A 25,757-nucleotide genomic window follows, 5' to 3' on the forward strand; every position below is an offset into this window, starting at 1 on the left:
TGAGAAAAGGCACATAACAAATGAGAACGTTTTTGAGATAATGTCATTTGAACAATGGATTTACAATACCATCCTGGTGAAAGAAAGTGAAGGCAGAAACAGAAAACTCTAGTAAACAGCCCCGCCACAGAACACCACGAGGTTCAGTAAACTAATCTTTGTGTTCAGAACACTGCATACGGTGCTCTAGTGTAGCGCCTCCTCTCCATCCCCACCAAGCCAGTGCAGGGAGGGGTGATTTTAGTTCTGCCCTCAGATGAGAAGCCAGGGGGTCAGAGGTTAAAGTAACTTCCTGAGAAGCAGGCAGATATTTACTGGCAGAGCCAGAACTCAAATCTAAGATTGCAGGACTCCAAAACGCACGGTCCTCCATTTCAGCAAGCTGCCTCTGATATCTTTAAAGCAAAACACTTTTCGCATTAGATGGGGATTAATAAATTGCAATGGATGAAACGGTCTAAAAGGCAATAAAGGCCCGTCACACCGAGTAGTACGTTTCTTGGCACTCTAAGCTTATGGTTCAGCACTAGGGTTGATCATTGTATTTCCTGCCACCCTCACTTGTTCTTTAGCATCTTCTCAACCAACATTAGGTGAACTCTGGTAACTGAATCCCTGGAGAGGCGGTAAGGGGAACAGAGCTCTTTCCCATAGACGAGGCTTCCAACCGCCTCCCTGGGCTCGTTCTGCAGACCTTCGCAAAGTTTAAGCAGAGTCTCCTCGTTCCAGTGTTCATCTCGGGTTGGATTTTCATGCCGAGGAAGATCGCTAAATATTTAGGATCTATTTAGATAGCCTAGTGAGTTTCTTTGTTTTGTTTTTCAGAACAGACCATTTTCCCCTCCCCAAATTGAAGCCAGACCTGAGAGGTGACCACCAGAAGGGTTGGCCCTTCTGCAACCTATTTTCAATGACCTAAGATCACTCATTCATTCCACAAACTTGCATTTATTTGTTCCCCCAAACATATCTGAGAACTGCTCTTAACCACGCTGGGGGCTGGGAGAGGCAGAAATGCAAAGTGGGTGAGAGGGTAGAGAGGAAATGCAAAGATGAACAAATTCAGGGCAGTCTCCAAGCTTATTGAAGACTAGCTCTCCAAAATACTGTCTAAATACACAGCTGTAGTTTGAAATCTTAATAATGATAGCAGCTGCCCCTGATGTTTTAAAGTCTCTAAGACAGAAGTTAGTAAACACTCAGTAAATGTTAGTCATTTCTATTATTATTACTATTGTTTTTATTATCATTAGGCAAATTCTGTGCCCTGGGCACCATGCATATACTACCTCACTTAGTCCTCTCAGCCTCCCTGGTAGGTGATAGTAGCTTTCCTGTAGTATGCCCGATCATAATAGCTAAGCCACGGAGCACCGATAACATGCCTGGCACTAGCTGAACACCAGTTGCACAATCTTCTCAACAAATCCTACAAAATAAGTACCACTGTCAGATCCATTTTGCAGATGACAAAACTGAGGCTTGCGGGGGATGGGTGACTTGTCCGGGGCAACAAAGCAGTCAGCGGCAAAAGGCAAGTCTAAATTTGATTCTGCCTGCTCCAGAGACTGTTACCACCATGTTGCTCCATGCAGACACACCCCCTCAAAAAATTTAAAAACTCGCCAGAGAGAATCGAGCGAATCAAGGAAACCCTCATTCTTATTAGGGTTTCAAAAGAGCCTGTAGCTCATTCTATTCCATTGATTAGGAGAGCACTTTTCTAGCTCAAAACTTCTGTAACCCAGGTCATGAAAATGACTTCTAAGCTCAGCGGCTTTCTGTCACCTGTCAGCCGTGAGAAGGGTGTTGTGAAGTGCATGTAGCTCTTCTATGTGGGGCTGGATTGACAGCCCTGTAGGAAGGATGTCAGTTACCAGTTCAGAAAAGGTGAGCACAATTTAATAGAAATATGCAAGTTTCTCAAATTGCTGATTGTGAAAATGAGTTTCCTCCAGCACACACAGGAGAAACTGGGTTTCTTTGACATCTTCTCCAGCACTTGCTGGGGCAGACAGTGCATACCGAGAGCCCCTAGCACGGCTGTGAGAGGGACTGGCCGCCGGCTCTGGGCTCAGCGTGGCAGGGTGCCGCAGAAGACAGGAAAGAACTCCGAGACAAAGGGCTTGACATCAATCGATGCAAAGAAGCAAGACAGGCACACGTGAAATAGTCATGAGAGCTGCAAGAGACAAAGGGCCTGGGTCAGGAGTCAGGACACCTGGGATCTAGTTCCAGCTCTGTCCCTCAGCAGCTCAGGACCCTGGAACAAGTCATTCACGTCTCTCGACCTCAATTTCCTCCTATGCACAATGAAGAGTTCAGATTAGATTGCCTGTGTGAGTTAGGGTGAAAAAGAGAACTTAGGGAGCGGAAAGATTTGTCAAGAAAGGTCCAATGCCTCAACTCCCCACACACACATCCCAACACCACGTAGCAGAGGAGCACCAGGAAGCATCAGAGCAATTAGTCCCAGAGCTGATCTAGCTCACTTCAAGCCCTGCTCAGCCATTTACTACTTGTGCAACTTGAAAAATGTACTTAACCTAGAGCTTCCCAAGCAGGTTGCCAAAAATTATAGGTGTGCCAAGGTATTGCTCCCTCAGCCCTCAGGGCAGCAGGAGGTGGGAGAGGCCCAAGGCTACTCACTGCTACCTGTGAACAGCCTCGTCCCGTTACACATGACCTCCTTCCCACATCCGTACAAACGTCATTTTCTAGGTGTATTCTGTCAAGTGGAAAATACTGGGAAGTCCTGAGAACCTGTCTAGATCCTGGACTCATTCTCTGTAAATGGAATAATGATGGCCTCAGCATCCTTTCTATCTTGTGAGATTAAGATCGAGTATGTAAAGTGTTCAGTAGAGCTGGTGCACACAGTAAATGTTTAGTAATGTTTGCTCTTATTTTTATCCCTACTACCACTACTGCTGGCCAGATCTCCAACCTAACAAGGCTAGGTTCGTTCTTAGTGCAAATGAGCAGGCCTTGGTTCAGATTCTGAAGCCCCTCAGCGCACACCTGGTAAAAGACTCAGACCCGCCTCCTACTCAGCCTTTCTCCAGATAAACCTTGGGCAAAAAGCATACTTTTGTTCCTGAAGGTATTTGCCCAAGAGGAACTCTCATCTCTACAGGGACAGTCCCCTTCAAACAAGCTGTGCTGCAAAACATACAAAAAAGCTGTGCCTCAGAAAACAAGTAAATAAGTGCATAAGAGAATTACAGATTGTGATGAGGGCTCCACGGAAACTAAACAGGGTACCAGTGCGAAGTACTCTCTCTCTCTGAACAAGTGATATTTAAGCAGCCTCCATTCTGTGCACTAAAACAGGGGCTAGAGGTGAGTCAGGAACAACAAGCAAGGATAAGCACCTGAGACAGGAGCGCTCATGGAAACTCATAGAGGAGTTACTCCTAGCACCAGCTCCTGCCCTTAGGGCTCTGGGGAAAGGCAGACTACGTGCAGAGTCTAACTGGCTGGGCACAGCAGCTCAGGAGCTCCGCATGTGCCAGCCATCAGCTCTGAACACCCTGCCCCACTCGGTGCCCCTCCTCACACTGCCGGGTCACAGAGGCTGGTGCTAAGGGCCCATGGCCAGCCGAGTGAATCAGGGAGGTCACTGCCCCGACCCCGGCAAATTCCACCAGCCCTGGCAAGGGGGTGAGATCACCCAAGCAAAGGGGGTATGAAGAGAAAAGAACAAAGGGCAGAACTTTGTTAAATGGCTACAATCAGATGGAGATGGAGAGATCAAAAGCAATAATGGAGAAAGAAAAATGTAGGCAGAGGTGGAGGAGTGAAACTGAAGGAAGAATATATTCTTCCACATGGAACTGAAGAAGGTGTAAGCACTGGCAGCCCAAGCTGCAGGGACGCTGATAAACGGCCTTTCCAGTTGACAGCCTGAGGATCGGAGCTGCCAATTTCTGGGGTACAGCATAGACAAACACCGTAATACAAAGGGTAGAGCTGGCATGGAGAAGACAGAACAGCAAGCAGTACAGTGAAACTTTGATTTAACAACCCAAGAAATGCATTCATCCTAGACACAGTCTGTGCCTGTGCTTTATTGAGTGTCCACGGGTAGCTGTATGTGCGTGAAAAGCAATGATTTGCTAGCACGCATCACAAACATTTCATACTCTACTTCACCACTGGCCATTTACATAGACCTGGTCCTCAAAGTCCCTTGCAAAGTAGTTGAAAACATATAAATATATGTATACATTTACATAAATATGTATGTATACGCATGCACACATAAATATATCTTTATATCCTATCAACTCTTCAGGAATTTCCTATTCTGTAATAAATTCAATAGTCCTTGGTTATTTTGAGACTTTATTTACAAATACCCCAGTTTATAATTTCTGAGGCTTTTTAAAGAAAATAAACAATGCAATGAATTTCTCTTACGTATAAAACATAGATATAAATGCCTGCTCCTTTGCAAACACCTCTAAGCATGTTTTAATTATGAGAGCACTCGACACAATAAATCATGTCAAAAGCACTCAGTGTTTTCCTTGGAGGGCATGCCTCTGTCAAGAAGCCACCAACATATCCAAGCGATTCACTGTTCCATTCACTGGAGTTGTCTTGTAGAAAAGTCAGCTAAAATCCCACCATTGCTATTGCATTTGGTAGGGGCTGTCCAGTTGGAAGCAATCCATTAGGACCATCTAGGTGAGAATCTAGGAAAAACAGTTACCCCAGATCCTGGTCAGCTGTGCCCCAGTACTGTTTGCCATGCACTCCATCCTTCCATCCTCATGGACCAGCAGGCAGCAACACTCACTCCTTAAAATACAAACTTCATACTTATGCCCTACAGAAGGCCAAATTCTTCTGGAGTTTGTGGGCTGGAGAGTAGAAAGGGTGAAGGAGAGGGAGGGAGGTGAAAGTGGTATGTGTTTGTACCCCAGGAGGGAGAATATACTAGAAAGAATTAGGAGCTGTAACCAAATGCCCACACCCAGAAGATTCTCTCTAACAACTTCCTGAGTCCTGAGTCTCTGGTCTGCATGTGGCCCACTTTGGAAAAAAGTCAAGATGGCACCCCTCTTCGGAGGGGTTTCTCATGTCTCTGGGAAGGTCCTCCACTGAAAGCAGATCCAGGCCCACGAGAGATTCTCTGGGTCTCACCCTCCTGGGCATCTGCCAAGAACGCAGCCTGTCCCGGGGGAACCTGGTCCCACGTGATTGTCAGATGGGCTGAGGAGGCCACGCAAGGGCTCAGGTGTGTTCTCTTAGCACTCTCTTTTAGTCCTGCCCACTAAATTCTCAGGGCAAGGGGGTGATGGCCTGGTCCCCTCACAGAAGCTTCTTAGGACTGTCATCTCTGTCAGCGGGGGCACTGCCTACTCCTGGAGAGATGAGCTGGAAAATCTTTGACTGGCTGTCACTTCAGTGCCTGCCCTCCTTGCCTTTCCGCACAAAGCCTTTATGGCTCAGTCATCAGAGTCATCTGGACGAGGGGCAGTAGGTCTCATAAAGAAAGGTTGAACAAGAAACTGGGAACTTTCTCTTCACCCTCACAATTTCTAACAGGATTTGTGGAAAAGAACAGATGTTTCTAGATTAAAGATTAAGAACCTAAAAAGAAAATTTTCCAGGTCTTGACTTAGAAGTGAATCAAGCACACATAGGGCTTGGTCCAGATTCTAGATGACTTCTCTGCCAATGCTGAGTCTCTAAAACCATCAGCCAACAATACTTGTTTCTAATCTCTTTTATCCCATCTACGAGGCAAAGGCTCCTGCACAGACACTCCAGAAGCTACTGCTAAGTAAAGCTCTCTGATATCCTTTTCCTCAACTGTAGTAACAGCCATAACTCCCACTGGAGGAGTGCCTGCCCGTGACAACCTGCACAGTAGGCATCACCATCGCCAGTTTCCAGATGGAGAAACTAAGGGTCAGTGAATTGGGTGAGTTGCTCAAAGCCACAGTTAGTAATAGTTCTAGTTGCCATTTACCAAGCACTCACTTTGTGTGATGCACTGGGCAAAATGATCTGTGTGCATTATCTCATTTAATTGTTATAAGCACTCTCTGGGTCTCTCTCCAGAGGCTGTGTCTCTTCTATGACACCTCACGGCTTCTCCTAAAGCAAAGAGGGGCTGCTGATGGAGGCCTCAACATTCCCATGCAGCTTACCTGGGCATCAGATGAGGAACCATGTACAATGGGCCTACCATAGGTAGATGCTCCAACACATGTGTCTTTCCCTTTTGTAACATCTTTTCCCCTGCAAGGCTCTCTTTGATGTTAACCCAAGGTCACCTACATAAAAATGTTATGAGCAGAAAAAAGGGCAGTTCTAGCCCACCTGCCATCTCAGCAATGAAGAGGGACCAATCTGGGCCAGAAGATGGACTCAGGAAAAGCTAACCCTGTGAATTTTTCAGTTGAAAGCAACCATATGATCTTTATTATTATTATTACCATCTTCATTATCACTGATAAAGCAATACAATTAATGTACACTAATGATGATATTAACAATAGCATGACCAGACAATATGACACTGGAATTCATCATGTTATGAAAACTGTACCTTCCAATAACCTCTAAAATATTTTCAAACGGGAGATCTAGACAAGAGAGTAAACACATAGTCTGGTCTTATTTCATAAGTAAACTAATAAACTTCCTTGACCTATTTTGGGAGTCACTTCTCTGACTATGAGGACAGCTTCTTTCCTTCCTGTTTATATGCTGATATATTGGTGCAGCGGGCTGGGGAACTTTCCAGTTCTCTGCTTCCTACCCAACTTTAATTGGAGGCCTGTCAGGTTCAGTAAGTAATAGTGTCACACACACCCTGATTGAAGATGCCACCCATTCCCTAAACACAGGCTCTTACTGTCCACCTGGGACCCGCTTTGGCAGAAAAATTATGGCGTCCCCAGACAGACTGCTTTTCTTCCAGATGCATTTGTAAACATTGCCTGGGCTTCACTGACAGGTGATGGAGTGACCAAGGTTACTCAGGTAGAAGAGACGGTCGAAGTGGGAGGGAGAGAGCGCCTGATGGATTACTCCCTGAAAAAGAAACCCACAATTTTCTTGGCTGATCAAGAGCATTGGGAAGAGGACATTGGTGCAGGGTCGCAGGGGGCTGAATAGATGTTTCTCAGAATCCAGCAACGTGCTTCTCAAGGGGGACAGTGATGATGGGGATACTTCATTACCACCATCTGGAATTCAGTGCTGCAGAGAACACAAATGTTTCCAAGAGAACTCACACTCTACTTCTCTCTAGGGTCCTGTGATTTCTCCTTATACCCCACTCCCAACCTACTAGCAGTACTAGCAACCATATCAGTATACACAACACGTATAGCCCTGCTGTGAATTGATTAATGGAACAGATATTTTAAGAAGACTAAGAAAATGAGAAGGAAATGGGTAACAATGATCTCAGCAAAATGCCGTCTTTGGTGAGGACTTCCTTAAAGACATGTTTGGGTCTAAGTGGTGAGTTGCACTGGTGTCATCCAACAGCTGATTCCTTCCTGGGTCTATGAGACAGAGGATAATTGGCACTCAGGAGGAACTGACTTCATGGACAAGGCATCGCTGACCGATACAACACGTTCAAAACAACCAATCAGGCCTGTTATCTGTGGCCTGTGGCCAGGCAGGCTCCTCTGAGCAACACACAGGCTGGGACTGATCCCAGAGACCTGTATGAAACTGCAGAGCTGGCTAATTGTTTTCCTGGACGCTCCTCTCCACTCCTTCTCGTACCTCCTGACGCCCTTTTCTCTATGGACAGTCCTTCTGGCTCTCTGAACACCTCACTTCAGAACTCAGGGTCGCAGTTCTTTAAAGCAGCCCATGCACTTTCCCCCACTCCCTACAACTAATATCTCCTTTCTTGTTTTCTTGTAATTGTTGCTCTTCTGGTCTGTCCTTGCCACTAGACTATAAGACCCACAGAACAGGAACTGTATTCTTCCTATTCACCTTTAAGTCCCTAAAATCTAACGTAGATGCATCAAGATGGCACCTTATAAATGTTTCAGATAAATGAATGAATGAATTGGAAAGCTCCTAGAACTGGCTATCAGGAGACTTCCATTCTAGCCCCTGCTCTGTCATTACCTGAATATGCAGCTTCAGGTCTGGGGCTCGGCTGCATCCTCTATCAAGTAAGAAAACCACCCAGATGAGCAGCTGATACCCCTCCCCCACCCCGCGCTCAGAACAGCCTGTGGGTCCTCAGAGGATAGTCAAAAGCTCTGGGGAGGCGTGGGATGCGGGAGATCCCGGGCAGACCAGCCTCAGGTCTCCTACTCTCTCCTCAGACAGAGCACCTTTCACTTATTTATGTATTAAGCTCTCAAATAAGACTTTGTGGGCAGAGTGGGTTTTACAACCAAGAGAAAGCTTTACGACTATAGTAGATGAACCATACGGTCCTTTTCTGCTAGATTCCCCCAACGTATTAACCAGGTCCTGCTCCCTCAACACTTGACCCCAGTCCATCTCTGCAGACTCATCATCTTCAATCCCCAAAGCAGCCTATACGTCATTCCAGCTGTGTCCTTTCATCTGCCTGAGACCCCCCTTTCCCATTTTGTTCTGCCTGGGAAAGCCCAGCTCACCCTTCAAGATGCAACTCAATAGCCTCCCCACTTCATTTCCCCTCTTCCCCGGCAACCAGAGAACCATGCTCCCTCAGAACCACACTCGCCCCACGGGGCTCACAGAGCACCTCATAAATACCCTACAACGTTACGTACCAGCCGCGTGGAATCTTCGGTTATTAAGCTCTTTCCCGATTAGAATATAGACGCTTCAACGTCAGGAGACCTGCCTTACTTCCCGTTTAAGTCTCTGATACTCACCACAGCGCCTGATTTAGTAGGCACTAAAGGAAGGAAATTTAGGAAGTCCGAAGTTATTCAGGAAATCAGTAAATACACTGATAAGTAGGTTAGGGAATTAGTCAATATGTTAAACTACATGGTAATGGGAAAACCTCTCTTTATCTGAGTAGAGTAATTGGTGTTCAGGTGTAAATAACCACTAGATTTAATCTTCCCAGGCCCAAGTACACTTTTAAAAAGTACTTATTTGTCTGATGGCTTTCTTTGGTGGAAGGAAGAGGGAAATGTATTTCTCGAGTGGAGAAACCCTTCTCTACCTTTCACCTACCGCCAGCGGGATCTCTCTCCTTTACACCCTCTTAGGGTGGAGAATCTTTGCTTCCTGGTCCTGAGAAGGTACTAAAGAACCAGGGTGGGCAGGCTGTGAATGACAGGATGACATTAGACAGGGAGGAACATGTAGTGATCATCTTAACACTTGGGCAGCGCTGTCTTAGGTACAAGTTTAGAAAGTTCAATATTGTTCGTAGGCTCCCTGGGAGTATCTAACTAAAGTCTGGCCTATTATACCTATATATGATAGGACCATAGACTCTTGCAGTTAAAAAGAAATTCACACTGAAAGGAACCAAACTTTTCTGAACCTCAAATCACACATTTGGGGTACTCACAAAGGGACTGATCGAGAATGTTTCAAATATGGAATCTTCTGGTATCTTGTCCCAACCCACTTTTCAATGTGTAAATCCTAAGTTTGACTGCTCTTCAGGCTGGGAATTACTCAATTTAAGCAAAAGTAGTTCTAGGTATGGAAATAAAACAGAACACTAGGGATATTACAAAATGAGAACAGGGGTATGTTTACAATGTACTTAAAAGGTAGATAACCGAAAAGGATATCAGAGTTGCAGGCTATGAGGAACCATTCCTATTCTCTCTAGTCCTGCAGAAATGAATCCTCCATACTGCTCGAGGACTTGCCATCTCTGAACAACCCTAATGGGAGAACTTCCATCATGTTCTCTGCAGCACGCTGTCGCTCGCTGATGGCCATTTGCACCCCGACATTGTACTCTCTATTGATTTTCTCCACCTACACGGTTATACTTTGGGAATCAATATGCCTCTCCCTCTCCAACCACTTGATGAATAGCCAAGGAACGCAAAGTCACTTCGATAACAGCATAAGGCAAATATGACTGGGAAGGTAACTCTGGGGCAAGAAATTTTTGAAATGCCTTACTAAATTGAGTAGAGATTGTTTATAGACTTCTCTCACATTTAGAATAGTGATTCTCCATCCTAGTACACCAAATCAACTTTAGATAATAAATACACTGCAATTCTTTTTCTACTATTCTGCAAAGCAAACTAGAGATAATGTTTCCTTCCTAAACACTAACTTTTTAAAAAAAAAAATCACCATGCCCTCTGTATAGAAGATAAATGAAAGAAGAGTAATTTCTGATGAAAATAATATATCAGCATGTGAATGCTGGGGCATAAGTACATTAGGGGACACAACAGAGTCGTTGGTTGCCTGCCGTCATTTGTAGAACCACTATGAATGCAACTGCTACAAATGTACCTTCACATAGGTGTGCTGTTTGGTGCTCAAAGACCATGAGTCTTGAGCTGCTGCTGATGTGGTTTTCCCAAATGATAAGCAGCTCCTGGTAAATTCTGAGACAAAACAAATTACAACTGTCCCTCAATTTACCCAGTCGTTGCATCCCAGGAAAATTCAATGTACACAAAACCATACCAAAAAAATGCTTTGTGTTAATATGTAAAATGAAGATAGATTCAAGCTTAGAAATCATAAACAGGTTTTGTCTTACATGAATGTCCACTGGGACCTTCGGAATCATGTAAGACACAGGACAATGCCTCATTCGGTGGGACAGTCCCACACACTGCAGAATGTCTAACAGCCCAGGCTCCCACCCATTTAATGCCATGAGTGCCCACAGTAATCATGTGAACCACAGACACCCTCACAGATTTCCAAAATTTCCCCTAGGAGGCAGTACTACCTTTCCCGAGACTACTGGCTTGCAGTATTTCCTACAGGGTTTCCCCCATTGACCCAAATGATTAAGAGTTTCTTCTAGCCGTAAAACCAAAGAACAATAGCATGAGAAGGTAGCCTGAAGCTCATCTAGTTGACCCCCTCGTTTTACCCATGTGAGGTAAGTAACTTGCCTTTGGACACTCAGTTACCACATAATCTAGGATGAAAAACAAGGCTTCCCTTTCCGTGGTTTTTATTTCTCATAGAAATTAGAAAGATACCCTTGAATGTGTCTCTCTTACACATGCGATAGTTGAAACAAATGTTGAATGACCGACAACATTTTCCAGTTTTTTTCCAGGATACTTGGGGTTGAAATCACTCACTCCTCACCACTGAGCTTCAGTGACAAGCTGTAAACTTTCTAGTGTCCACCAAAAGCTTGGATTCCTGCATACAAATAAATCAGAAGGCTTCAAAAATAAAACCCCTCACAATGTGTTCAAAATGAGAATGTGTCCCAAAGAATGATTTATGGTAGCAGAAATTGTCTTACATGGTTAGTGGCTAATTGATTGTCCCACTGTTCTCCCCAAACTCTAGTCATCAGGATCCAATCAGGTTTGGGGAAATGAGTGACTAAGATTCTATATGTTCCTGCACTGTGCACAGCATAGGGCCTCTTCCTCCAATCCAGGAGATCAAGGGGCGGGTCCCTTCACAAGACCTAAAGAAGACTTGACTCTTTGCTAATTACCCTTGGTCAGTGGGTTCTGATGGTGAATTGGATGCTTTTTAATTTAATTTGTCAGATCAAATATTAAGGAGAGAACTTTGACTACCCAAACTTCATAATACTGGCTCTCCAAATTAATTTGCAATCAAACTGATGCCCATTTCAAAAGCATTCCTTGCACAAATTCTACTTATAAGCCTTGTACATTATCAGGTGGTAAAGAAGGATGGAGAGAAGAAGCCCATAGAATATAAGAATTATTAGGTATACAGAGATCGGTTCAAGATGGCAAAGTAGAAGACCATGCTCTCACTCCCTCTATCGAGAACACCGGAATCACACCTAACTGCTGAACAATCATCGACAGGAAGACACTGGAACTCACCAGAGAAGATACCCTACATGCAAAGACAAAGGAGAAGCTGCAATGAGACAGTAGGAGGGGCACTATCACAATAAAATGAAATCCCATAACCGCCGGGTGGGTGACTCACAAACTGGAGAACACTTATACCACAGAAGTCCACCCACTGGAGTGAAGGTTCTGAGCCACACGTCAGGCTTCCCAACCTGGGGGCCTGGCAACGGGAGGAGGAATTCCTAGAGAATCAGACTTTGAAGGCTAGTGGGATTTGACTGTGGGACTTCGGCAGGACTGGTGCAAACAGAGACTCTACTCTTGGAGGGCACACACAAAGTAGTGTGCATATCGGGACCCAGAGGAAGGAGCAGTGACCCCAAAGGAGACTGAACCAGACCTACCTGCTAGTGTTGGAGGGTCTCCTGCAGAGGCAGGGGGCAGCTGTGGCTCACCAAGGGACAAGGACACTGGCAGCAGAAGTTCTGGGAAGTACTGCTTGCCATGAGCCCTCCCAGAGTCTGCCATTAGCCCCACCAGAGAGCCCGGGTAGGCTCCAGTGTTGGGTCGCCTCAGGCCAAACAAACAACAGGGAGGGAACCCAGCCCCACCGATCAGCAGACAAGCGGATTAAAGTTTTACTGAGCTCTGCCCACCAGAGCAACAGCCAGCTCTACCCACCACAAGTCCCTCCCAAGGAAACTTGCACAAGCTTCTTAGATAGCCTCATCCACCAGAGGGCAGACAGCAGAAGCAAGAAGAACTACAATCCTGTAGCCTGTGGAACAAAAATCACATTCACAGAAAGATAGACAAAATGAAAAGGCAGAGGGCTATGTACCAGATGAAGGGACAAGATAAAACCCCAGAAAAAGAACTAAATGAAATGGAAGTAGGCAACGTTCCAGAAAAAGAATTCAGAATAATGATAGTGAAGATGATCCAGGACCTCGGAAAAAGAATGGAGGCAAAGATTGAGAAGATGCAAGAATTCTTTAACAAAGATCTAGAAGAATTAAAGAAGAAACAAACAGAGATGAACAATACAATAACTGAAAAGAAAAATACACTAGAAGGAATCAACTGCAGAATAACTCAGGCAGAAGAACAGATAAGTGACCTGGAAGACAGAATGGTGGAATTCACTGCTGCAGAACAGAATAAAGAAAAAAGAATGAAAAGAAATGAAGACAGCCTAAGAGACCTCTGGGACAACATTAAACACAACAACATTCACATTATAGGGGTCCCAGAAGGAGAAGAGAGAGAGAAAGGACCCGAGAAAATATTTGAAAACATTATAGTCAAAAACTTCCCTAACATGGGAAAGGAAATAGCCACCCAAGTCCAGGAAGTGCAGAGAGTCCCATACAGGATAAACCCAAAGAGAAACATATCGAGACACATAGTAATCAAACTGGCAAAAATTAAAGACAAAGAAAAATTATTGAAAGCAGCAAGGGAAAAACGACAAATAACATACAAGGGAACTCCCATAAGGTTAACAGCTGATTTCTCAGCAGAAGCTCTACAAACCAGAAGAGATTGACATGATATGCTTAAAGTGATGAAAGGGAAGAACCTACAACCAAGATTACTCTATCCAGCAAGGATCTCATTCAGATTTGATGGAGAAATCAAAAGCTTTACAGACAAGCAAAAGCTAAGAGAATTCAGCACCACCAAACCAGCTCTACAACAAATGCTAAAGGAACTTCTCTAAGTGGGTAACACAAGAGAAGAAAAGGACCTACAAAAAAAAAAAAACCCAAATTAAGAAAATGGTAATAGGAACATACATATCGATAATTACCTTAAACGTGAAGAGATTAAATGCTCCAACCAAAAGACACAGGCTTGCTGGATGGATACAAAAACAAGACCCATATATATGCTGTCTACAGAGACCCATTTCAGACCTAGGGACACATACAGACTGAAAGTGAAGGGATGGAAAAAGATATTCCATGCAAATGGAAATCAAAAGAAAGCTGGAGTAGCAATTCTCCTATCCAATAAAATAGACTTTAAAATAAAGAATGTTACAAGAGACAAGGAAGGACACAACGTAATGATCAAGGGATCAATCCAGGAAGAAGATATAACAATTATAAATATATATGCATCCAACATAGGAGCACCTCAATACAGAAGGCAACTGCTAACAGCTATAAAAGAGGAAATCGACAGTAACACAATAATAGTGGGGGACTTTAACACCTCACTTACACCAATGGAAATCATCCAGAGAGAAAATTAATAAGGAAACACAAGCTTTAAATGACACAATAGACCAGATAGGTTTAATTGCTGTTTATAGGACATTCCATCCAAAACAGCAGATTACACTTTCTTCTCAAGTGCGCACAGAACATTCTCCAGAACAGATCACATCTTGGGTCACAAATCAAGCCACAGTAAATATAAGAAAATTGAAATCATATCAATCATCTTTTCTGACCAAAACGCTATGAGATTAGAAATCAATTACAGGGAAAAAACTGTAAAAAACGCAAGCACGTGGAGGCTAAACAACACGTTACTAAATAACCAAGACATCACTGAAGAAATCAGAGAAGAAATCAAAAAATACCTAGAGACAAATGACAATGAAAACACGATGATCCAAAACCTATGACATGCAGCAAAAGCAGTTCTAAGAGGGAAGTTTATAGCTATACAAGTCTACCTCAAGAAACAAGAAAAATCTCAAATAAACAATCTAACCTTACACCTAAAGGAACTAGAGAAAGAAGAACAAACAAAACCCAAAGTTAGTAGAAGGAAAGAAATCATAAAGATCACAGCAGAAATAAATGAAATAGAAACAAAGAAAACAATAGCAAGAACAATAAAACTAAAAGCTGGTTCTTTGAGAAGACAAACAAAATTGATAAACCATTAGCCAAACTCGTCAAGAAAAAGAGGGAGAGGACTCAAATCAATAAAATCAGAAATGAAAAAGGAGAAGTGACAACAGACACCACAGAAATATAAAGCATCCTAAGAGACTACTACAAGCAACTCTATGCCAATAAAATGGACAACCTGGAAGAAATGGACAAATTCTTAGAAAACTACAACCTTCCAAGACTGAACCAGGAAGAAACAGAAAATATGAACAGACCAATCACAAGTAATGAAATTGAAACCGTGATTGAAAATCTTCTAACAAACAAAAGTCCAGGACCAGATGGCTTCACAGGTGAATTCTATCAAACATTTAGAGAAGAGCTAACACCCATCCTTCTCAAACTCTTCCAAAAAATTGCGGCGGAAGGAACACTCCCAAACTCATTCTATGAGGCCACCATCACCCTGATACCAAAACAAGACAAAGATACTACAAAAAAAGAAAATTACAGACCAATATCACTGATGAATATAGATGCAAAAATCCTCAACAAACTACTATCAAACAGAATCCAACAACACATTAAAAGGATCATACACCATGATCAAGTGGGATTTATCCCAGAGATGCAAGGATTCTTCAATATACGCAAATCAAACAATGTGATACACCATATTAACAAATTGAAGAATAAAAACCATATGATCATCTCAATAGATGCAGAAAAAGCTTTTGACAAAATTCAACACCGATTTATGATAAACACTCTCCAGAAAGTGGGCATAGAAGGAACCTACTTCAACATAATAAAGGCCATATACAACAAACCCACAGCAAACATCATTCTCAATGGTGAAAAACTGAAAGCATTTCCTCTAAGATCAGGAACAAGACAAGGCTGTTCACTCTCACCACCGTTATTCAACATAGTTTTGGAAGTCCTAGCCACAGCAATCAGAGAAGAAAAAGAAATAAAAGGAATACAAATTGGAAAAGAAGAAGTAAAACTGTCACTGTTTGCAGATCACATGATACTATACATAGAGAATCCTAAAGATGTCACCAGAAAACTACTAGAGCTAATCAATGAATATGGTAAAGTTTCAGGATACAAAATTAATGCACAGAAATCACTTGCATTCCTATACACTAACAATGAAAACTCAGAAAGAGAAATCAAGGAAACACTCCCATTTACCACTGAAACCAAAATAAAATACCTAGGAATAAACCTACCTAGGGAGACAAAAGACCTGTATGCAGAAAACTATAGGACACTGGTAAAAGAAATTAAAGATGATACCAACAAATGGAGAGATATACCATGTTTTTGGATTGGAAGAATCAATATTGTGAACTGACTATACTACCCAAAGCAATCTACAGAGTCAATGCAATCCCTATCAAATTACCAATGGCATTTTTTATGGAACTAGAACAAAAAATCTTAAAATTTGTATGGAGACACAAAAGACCCCGAATAGCCAAAGCAGTCTTGAGGGAAAAAAAACGGAGCGGGAGGAATCAGACTCCCTGACTTCAGACTATACTACAGAGCTACAGTAATCAAGACAATATGGTACTGGCACAAAAACAGAAATATAGATCAATGGAACAGGATAGAAAGCCCAGAGATAAACCCATGCACCTATGGTCAACTAATCTATGACAAAGGAGGCAAGGATATACAATGGAGAAAAGACAGTCTCTTCAATAAGTTGTGCTGGGAAAACTGGAGGGCTACATGTAAAAGAATGAAATTAGAACACTCCCTAACACCATACACAAAAATAAACTCAAAATGGATTAGAGACCTAAATGTAAGACTGGGCACTATAAAACTATTAGAGGAAGACATAGGAAGAACACCCTTTGACATAAATCACAGCAAGATATTTTTTGATCCACCTCCTAGAGTAATGGAAATAAAAACAAAAATAAACAAATGGGACCTAATGAAATTTAAAAGCTTTTGCAAAGCAAAGGAAACTGCAAACAAGACGAAAAGACAACCCTCAGAATGGGAGAAAATATTTGCAAACAAATCAATGGACAAAGAATTAATCTCCAAAATATATAAACAGCTCATGCAGCTCAATATTAAAAAAGCAAACAACCCAATCCAAAAATGGGCAGAAGACCTAAACAGACATGTCTCCAAAGAAAACATACAGATGGCCAAGAGGCACATGAAAAGCTGCTAAACATCACTAATTATTAGAGGAATGCAAATCAAAACTACAATGAGGTATCACCTCACACCAGTTAGAATGGGCATCATCGGAAAATCTACAAACAACAAATGCTGGAGAGGGTGTGGAGAAAAGGGAACCCTCTTGCACTGTTGGTGGGAATGTAAATTGATACAGCCACTATGGAGAACAGCATGGAGGTTCCTTAAAGAACTAAAAATAGAATTACCATATGACCCAGCAATCCCACTACTGGGCATATACCCAGAGAAAACCATAATTCAAAAAGACATATGCACCCCAATGTTCATTGCAGCACTATTTACAATAGCCAGGTTGTGGAAGCAACCTAAATGCCCATTGACAGACGAATGGATAAAGAAGATGTGCTACATATATACAATGGAATATTACTCAGCCATAAAAAGGAACAAAATTGGGTCATTTGTAGAGATGTGGATGGATCTAGAGACTGTCATACAGAGTGAAGTAAGTGAGAAAGAGAAAAATAAATATCGTATATTAACGCATATATGTGGAACCTAGAAAATGGTACAGATGAACCGGTTTGCAGGGCAGAAATAGAGACAGAGATGTAGAGAACAAACGTATGGACACCAAGGGGGGAATGTGGCGGGGGTGGGGGGGTGGGGGGGTGTGCTGAATGGGAGATTGGGATTGACATGTATACACTGATGTGTATAAAATGGATGACTAATAAGAAAAAAATAAATAAACATAAGAAAAACAATTATTGGGTAAAGATGTGGATCCTGCACTACAGAGAATAACTTAGTTACCTCCTAAGCCCTTCCTTACACTGCACTTAAAAAGAAACCTACTCTATGTGCAAACTCAATTCCCTTCAGGAGAAAAGAACACTTAAGTTACACAAGTCCGCCAAGCATCCAAGAAAATATCACCAGGTCTCACACTCAGCACTTACACACTCTATACTTTCCTTATAGAGTTCCCCAGGCCTTCCTTCTGACACCACTTCCTCTTAATTTTAGACTCACCCTAACAATTTAAACATCAGGTGTTGGAGGCAGCAATTTAGAATAGGAGGAGGTCAGACTGCTCCATGTAAGCCTTGTGACCGCAACAAGAAGAAACAACTGACAGTCTGACCTCCAGGAAGTGGATGAAAACAATTTTACAAAGTGGAGGGAAGGGGGATGACATAGAAACTCAAAATAAGTAGCAGCCTAGGCCATTCAAGGTAGGGACAAACAGCTTTGCTAGCCTTGAGAGCATCTCCATAATACAGGACAATACAGTAACTAATGTAAAAGAAAATTATGTTCAATATATTTTGTAGCAAAATTCCATATAACAATAGAATCTTAGATTGTCAGAGTAGAAAGACACTTAAGACAGCATCCCAGCCTAATTCCTTTACTTTACAAGGAAGGAAACAACGTACAGGGGTACACAGGTCCAAGGTAGAGTCAAGACAAGAGGGCAGCCCAGCTGGTCCAGTGCTCCTTCCACATGGACGCCCTGACACTGATGCCACTGAGTGGAAGGAAAAGAGACAGTGCATCACATTTAATCATTCATTGTGTCCATGTTTTTGACATCTCTCTTTTTGCTTCCTTGCATTGATTTTACTCCCTTCAAAAGGAGAAGAGGGCTTCCCTGGTGGCGCAGTGGTTGAGAGTCCGCCTGCCGATGCAGGGGACATGGGTTTGTGCCCCGGTCCGGGAAGATCCCACATGCCACGCAGCGGCTGGGCCCGTAAGCCATGGCCGCTGAGCCTGCGCGTCCGGAGCCTGTGCTCTGCAACGGGAGAGGCCACAGCAGTGAGAGGCCCGCGTGCCGCCAAAAAAAAAAAAAAAAAAAAGAAGAAACTTGTTCTCTTTAGTCACAAAAGAGTGAACAACTTTTCCCTGATTTGTGATGAGAGAACCTCAAGGTTGGCTCTTAACAAATTTGGGACTGAAAGTAAAGTTTACTTTGAGTTCCCTTCTACCTCCTCCTATATGCCATTCCTGGTGTGTTTCCTCCAAGCTGTCTTATGTCTGTCCTTCCACTTGGTACCCCACCCATTGGCCCCAAATCCAGAATTCCTAGTACAGTGTAGAATATTCTCCCAACTTCCAGAAGTTTGGTGTATTCCCTGTCTCTTTCTAATTTGATCTCTAATTCTATAAAACAAAAAAATGAGGCAATATACCAGTGTTTCTCAAATGTAAGTGGGGAGCTTGTTAAAATGCAGATTCCTGGTCTCCATCTCCCGAAACTACAATTCAACAGATGACTCTGGTGGAAGGCGGCCCTGACCCACTTTGGAAAACACATGACTTCTGCTTGCCTCTCCAGCCTCGGACCCTCCCAGTCCCCCCAGGCACATCCCACTCCACCCAAAGCTTCGTACTGTCTCTCCCCACCATGTCTTTGCCTCATGTTCCACCTTCTGAGTGCAGTTAATTCCTCCGTATACCTCAAGAACAGCTGAGGCACATGTATCTCTGCTCCCCTTGTTCCTGTACGTCTCTGGATTATTGAGCTTATACAGCCTACGACGTGAGCTGATTTCCTGGTATAGCTCCCCTTGAAGGCAGGGCCCTGCCTTACTTGTCTTTTTTTAGTCCCAGCACTTGGCACCTTCCCAAGCACACAGTAGGCACTCTAAAAGTGTTCATTAAATTATCTTTTGTATGCACTAAATTTCCTAGTTAATAACTAGTCAGTTATTTATATTTGCATTGTTATCACCCACCCACCCGCCAGTATAGTACAGGATTTTCGAGGGTCGCTTGAGGCATCACTCTCAAATGAGGAACACCTTTTGTAACAGGTAAAAATGAAAGAGAAGAAGGCTAGCATAACCTAACCCTGCTGCCATCAATTGTGGGGTCATAATGAGTTAGATCCATGTTCACTCGGGATATCCTGACACCTAAGGAACAATGACAGAGACACATACAATAACCGGGAGTTTTCCTAATGAAAAGGATCAGCTTCTAATAGTTCCTTAGAATTAGTTCTGGCATTCATTCAGGTTAAAAAGTTTTCCAGAAGTGAAGCTGGAACACATTAGAACTTTGAATTGATTCATTTATATAAAACTTCGCCTATTTGTTCTAAGGTCCCAGAGATTTCCAGTATTCTCTACCCAAGATGGTTAACCACCAGAAGTTTAGCTCATCTTCTGAAATCCATCATCCATGTGTGTGTCCCATGCAGGTGTCTGCTATGCAGAGTTTGGAGTCCGCGTCCCCAAGACCACTGGGTCGGCCTACACCTACAGCTATGTCACCGTCGGGGAGTTTGTGGCGTTTTTCATCGGCTGGAACCTGATCCTGGAGTACCTGATTGGCACCGCGGCCGGCGCCAGCGCTCTGAGCAGCATGTTTGACTCACTGGCCAACCACACGGTCAGCCGCCGGATGGCGGACAGCGTGGGGACCCTCAACGGCCTGGGTGAGACTGCCACAGACTCTAACCCCAACATGCAAACTTGCTGAGCCAAATAAATGGGTTCCTCTTTCAGGATGCAATTTGGCAAAATGTATCCAGGGCCTTAATACATCTTTTGCCAAGTAATTCCCCCTCTGAATCTATCCTAAGGAAATTATTCTAGTTTCCATAAAAGCTTTATATGAAAAGATGTTCATCACAGCCTTATTTATAATAACAAAACATTAGAAACAGCTTAAACATTCTACAGTGATTACATAAACTAGGGCAGCTAGTTTATGTAATCTATAAACTATAGAGCTAGCAATTAAAAGGAAGACCAGGAAGACTGCTGTAATAGCATGGAGTATGTTTTTGATGCGATGCTGTATGACAAAGGATACAAACTGGACGTGCATCATGTTAATAACTATATAAAAATAAAACTAATACAGGAAAAAGAACTATAAGGAACTTCTCCAGTGGTTTCCTTAGAACATTTTTAAAATTTTTCATAAAAAAGCAGGCATTAATTTTTAAATAAGAAAATATATTTCTAAAAGAAACAGAATGGATGAGTAACCGAAATGAGTGAATACTAAATAATCAGAAGCTCATGTAACAAACACCTTGACACTTCAGGCTCTGAGCCTCACTTACCACCCACTTTCCATCCTGATGTCTGACTATCCCTTTACATTCAAGGGAAGCTAAACAGTAGTTGAGGAGGCTTTGGGGTCTTGCCCCAGAACTTCCAGGGACTAATTCAGGGGCTGCATGCAAGTCATTTGACTTTGGTGCCCCTATCTCAGAAGAACTGACCAAAATGCTGAGCACCTAGATACCATGAGAAGATAAAAAATATGAAGACCACATTTTCTCGGTATAATGATTTCATAGAATCTTAGGTCTGAAAGTGTCCTCCAAAATCAGGTAGCCCGCCCTTTCACTTTACAGATGAGGTCCGGAGAAAGGAGGCACTTGCCCAAGGCCACACAGCTGGTCACAGGCAAGAGTTCAGCTGAAATCCAGGAGTGTGACTGCGGAGGCAGTGCCGTCTCCATTCTATAGAGGGCAGGAGTCCACTGGCCAACAGACAAGACCAAAAAAGGCGGGGCATGTTCCCCGGCCATCTTCTCCGCAACCACATTCACTCAAATGGAAAGAACACCCTTCTTCCAATAATTTTCAAAGACACGTATTTCTAAATTTGCTAACAAAGAGAAATTTATGGACTATAAACTAAGCAACAATGAAGATAAAACAGTTCAAATAACATGTCAGATCCATATATACATCTGAATGTCCTGGGACAGTCCTGACTTTGGATGTTTCATGCGATGGTTCCATAAGCACTGCTGTAATTGTCGTATCATGTGTCCCAATTTTTGGTCCAGGATATTAGGCCGCCTCACCTATATACCAAAACCTTCCCATTTGCAAATAGACACCTGTGGACCACAGTGGACGTGAACACACACACACAAACACACACACACACACACACACACACACACACACAGTTCCTTCTCCCTCCATAACAAACTGACCACCTTTCTCTGAGCTGAGTGCAGATGCACCGGGGTAGGCCTGGGATTTTTTCTCCCTGGACAATATTAGCTCATGTCTTTCCACTCTAGGGAAAGGAAAACAATCATACCCGGACCTTCTGGCTTTGGTGATCGCAGTCATCGTCACCATCATTGTCGCACTGGGGGTGAAGAATTCTGTGGGCTTCAACAACGTACTCAATGTGCTGAACCTGGCAGTGTGGGTGTTCATCATGATTGCAGGCTGCTTCTTCATCAATGGGAAATACTGGTCTGAGGGCCAGTTCTTGCCCCACGGCTGGTCAGGGGTGAGTTCATTCCTAAATCCCAGTGTACCTGTTGCACGCTCTGCCATCCACCCTGTGACAGTCTGAGACATACTTTCAAGAAAATGCTGCTTGTCTCATAACCTTCATGGCACTCTTTTCATCACCTTTTATCTGAATTTAATTGGAATGCTCTGAAGAAGAGGTTCTTTTTTATTTATTTGTTTCACAAACATTTGAGATCCTATTTTATGTGGAAAACAATAATAGACTTGAAGTTTTGGTCACTTGCAATATACCTAATATTACGCTAAATGCTCTGCATATAATATCTCATTTAACCTTCCTAATAACCTTGCAAGGAGGATATTTACATTCTGGCCTTACAGATGAAAAAAACTCACACTCAGAGAGGTCAAATGACTTGCTATTACGCACACAGTGTAAGTGCCCAAGTCAGGACCCAAAGCCAGGACTGTCTGACTCCATAGCCTGTACATGAACAGCTCAGTCCTACAGAATCTCTCTACAGTCTATTCAGACAGTCCGTAAATACACAAGGCAGTAAAGGAGGCCGGGAGAGCGGGCAGGTGAGGAAAGCATGAGTGTTGCCTGGGTATGGAAAAAGAAAAGAACAGTTTTCAAATCTAATCCCAACATTTGACCCAAGGTGGAGAGTTCTGCTGGGGTCTGAGAGCAGAGAAGCCCACCTGGTGTGGTCTGTGGGTTGACAAGAGAGTGCGCTGGACCAAAAGCACATTTTCAGATCTCATTCCTGTGACCTGATGGTGTGGTTTATGCTAAAGAAAGATGGGAAGGTCCGAGTGGCAAATTCTTTATACTGAGAAGTACTAGTTCTAAGTCGCACCTGGATTCTTTCTCTAGCACGACTAAAAATGCTTACTTTATGGATTTATTGGTAAAATTCACCAGCTCATTCTTCTTTTTTTCAAATAGTAGAATATAAATCAGAGAATTTTGAGTTAGAAGGGATCACAGAGGTCACCTGGTCCCATCCCCTCACTTAACAGGTAAATAAACTGAGGCTGGGAGAGGCACACCCACCCAGAATCAGTGACAGAAGCAAGTCCAGGATTCCACCAGTTTTGCTTTTGTAGATTTTGCTTACACTGGTTTTCCTCCAAGAGGTCCAGGGGCCAGAAATAGCTCTTGGAGAACACTCAAAATAACTTCTGTGTATTCTAAACCATGCCACGCTGTTCAATGCAGAGAAACAAGCAAGGAAGCAATTTAAGCCAAGATTTCTAGTCTTCTGCTTATCAGTAAGAATTCTGCAGAGTTCATCCTTCCCTCTTGAAGTGAATAAATCCTAAAACTGGTTAAAACCAGAAGAAGAGACAAAGAAACACTGTTAACCCCATTCTGGATTCCCAAGCCTATATTTTCTTATGATACAAATCGTTCCCTTCCTATCAAATAAGAAAACAACAAATTGTAATAATGAAAAAGAAAGAATGTTTTCCCAGAACTCAACTGCATTTTCATCATAGCACATGAAAATGTTCTCACCATTTTCTTAACAATGTAAGAAATTACTGGGTCATGGACCTACTACAAGACTTCGGCCAACAGTTAACTTCTGTGCTTTCAGGTTTTCTCATCTATCAAGTGGTAAAACTAATGACAACCAAATGTTTGCAAAAAAAGAATAAAATCTTAGATGTTTTTATGTGCACATTGTGTGGTTAGCAACAGCGATCATGACAGGAGGATGGAGTTAGAATTTACCCACTACCTGCTGGGTGCCCAGCATTCTGCTCTATATTATCTCACTCTTAAAACAAAACTTTAAAGCAGGTGCTGCTATCCCCAACTTACAAATAGAGAATTCAAGGCTCAGAGAAGCTGGGTAACTTGCCTAAAGTCATTTAGCTAGTCGGTGCCAGGACTGAAATTCCCACCCAGGTGTGTGGCTCCAAAGTCCCTTCCACTACACTGAGTGCCTTATGTATGATGACCCCTCCCTTCTGAGCCGTCTTTTAAAAAAAAGTAAGAATGTAATTAATCTGACATGTCACATTTTCATTTTCTTTAAGCCTTCACAAAGTCTTGGGGTCTTGGAGCTAGAAGGAGCATTAAGATGGGGGTATAGTTAAGCCGGCCCAGGCCAAATGTGCATTTTTACTAAGACATCATATCAAAGCAATTTGAAAACTCTTCTTAATTACTCAGATCATGTTTAATTTTCAAAATCTCCCTAAGAACTTATCTAAACGGCACACACTGTAGTCTAGGCCCCATGTGAAGACTGGAAATAGTCAATATCTTCTGTGTAAATACCCTTTGCCCATGCTGAAGAAGATGAACCAGTCTTTTAGCTCTTCCTTTTGTGCTTTGTTCTGGGGTCTTTATTCTCTTTGGGGGCATCTCCTCTCCCTGCTCAGGGGCTCCACATCCTTCCTCAGTCAGGAGCTGCCTCATCACGGAAGGAGCTAAGCAAGCTAGGCTTAGGGGCTTCCCATTTACCCAATCCCAGGTCTCACTAGCTTCTACAGCAAGAAAAGAAAATCGGAAATCAAGGCATAAAAAAGAAAGGAAGGATGCCATCCCTAACCATTTTTTCCTTATGACATACTCTTTCATACACACTTTTCGTTTAATCTTCACCACAGCCTTGCAAGATAAGTACAATGATCTCCACGTTTACATCAAAATAACTGAAGTTTAGAAAAGTTAAGATCACAGATCTAGACTGTTATAGAGCTGAAATTCAATCCCAGTCCTAGATGAGCCAAAGCCCTTATTTACTCCATTACGCCCAGGTTTGCACGCATCAAACCAACTGTCCTTTTTGGCACCTTTGGCCACTGACCTCACTCCAACCCAAACGTCTACCTGTAGTAGGCTTGTCATTGGTCACCAAAAAAGCTTGGCTGGGATTTTGGATTTTTCACTGCAAATCCATATTCCCTGCAAGAAATTCAAATGTATGTCCTAGTGGCTGTGCCTAAAAACATCATCTGAGCACAAAGGACAGCCCAGTGTGAAGATGATGCTGACTCATCCTCTCTGCTGTCTGCCTGGCCTTGGATTTCTGCGTTGTACATTTCCTCCACAGCCGACTGCCTAGACCTGTTCTTTCTTGACTTTGGTTTCAGGTTGCTTTTCCAGTCCAGCAAGGCCAGTCTGAATATGGAGGCTATTTTTTAAGATCTGACACCTTCTCATGAGAATGTCATCCACCAAGTGAATAAACACACTCCCTACTGTCATCTGACAATTGTCAACAAAATCGAGTTGCCTACTTGGCAGCTTCATGAACTTCTTCACTCCTTAAGGAAATTCTGACCCACCGCGACAAAGGAACTAGTGCAGAGTTCCAGTCCACTTTCTTCTTCAATCCTTTTAGGTAGGACGGGATGGAGGAAACCACTGTGGACAGAGTGGTTTATAAGGATACCATTACATGACTTGAAACAATTTTCAAGGACTCTGAAAGAGTTAAAGAGCAATCCATCCTCTGGCCATAGACCCCTCAGAAGCCTACTCTTTCCCTGCTCCAACCACTTCCTTCC

General features: G+C 42.9%; 1 protein-coding gene across 1 annotated transcript in view; it reads left to right on the forward strand.

The window, feature by feature from the left end:
- Positions 1-25,757, forward strand: part of SLC7A14 (solute carrier family 7 member 14) — a 125,010-nt gene that overhangs the window by 59,087 nt on the left and 40,166 nt on the right. The window contains exons 3-4 of the mRNA XM_030863744.2: positions 20,193-20,429; positions 22,046-22,263. Of these exons, the coding sequence (XP_030719604.1) occupies positions 20,193-20,429; positions 22,046-22,263 (455 nt within the window). The remainder of the gene's footprint in view (positions 1-20,192; positions 20,430-22,045; positions 22,264-25,757) is intronic.

The sequence above is a fragment of the Globicephala melas genome, chromosome 4 (assembly GCF_963455315.2).
Source record: "Globicephala melas chromosome 4, mGloMel1.2, whole genome shotgun sequence".
Classification (NCBI taxonomy): Eukaryota; Metazoa; Chordata; class Mammalia; order Artiodactyla; family Delphinidae; genus Globicephala; species Globicephala melas.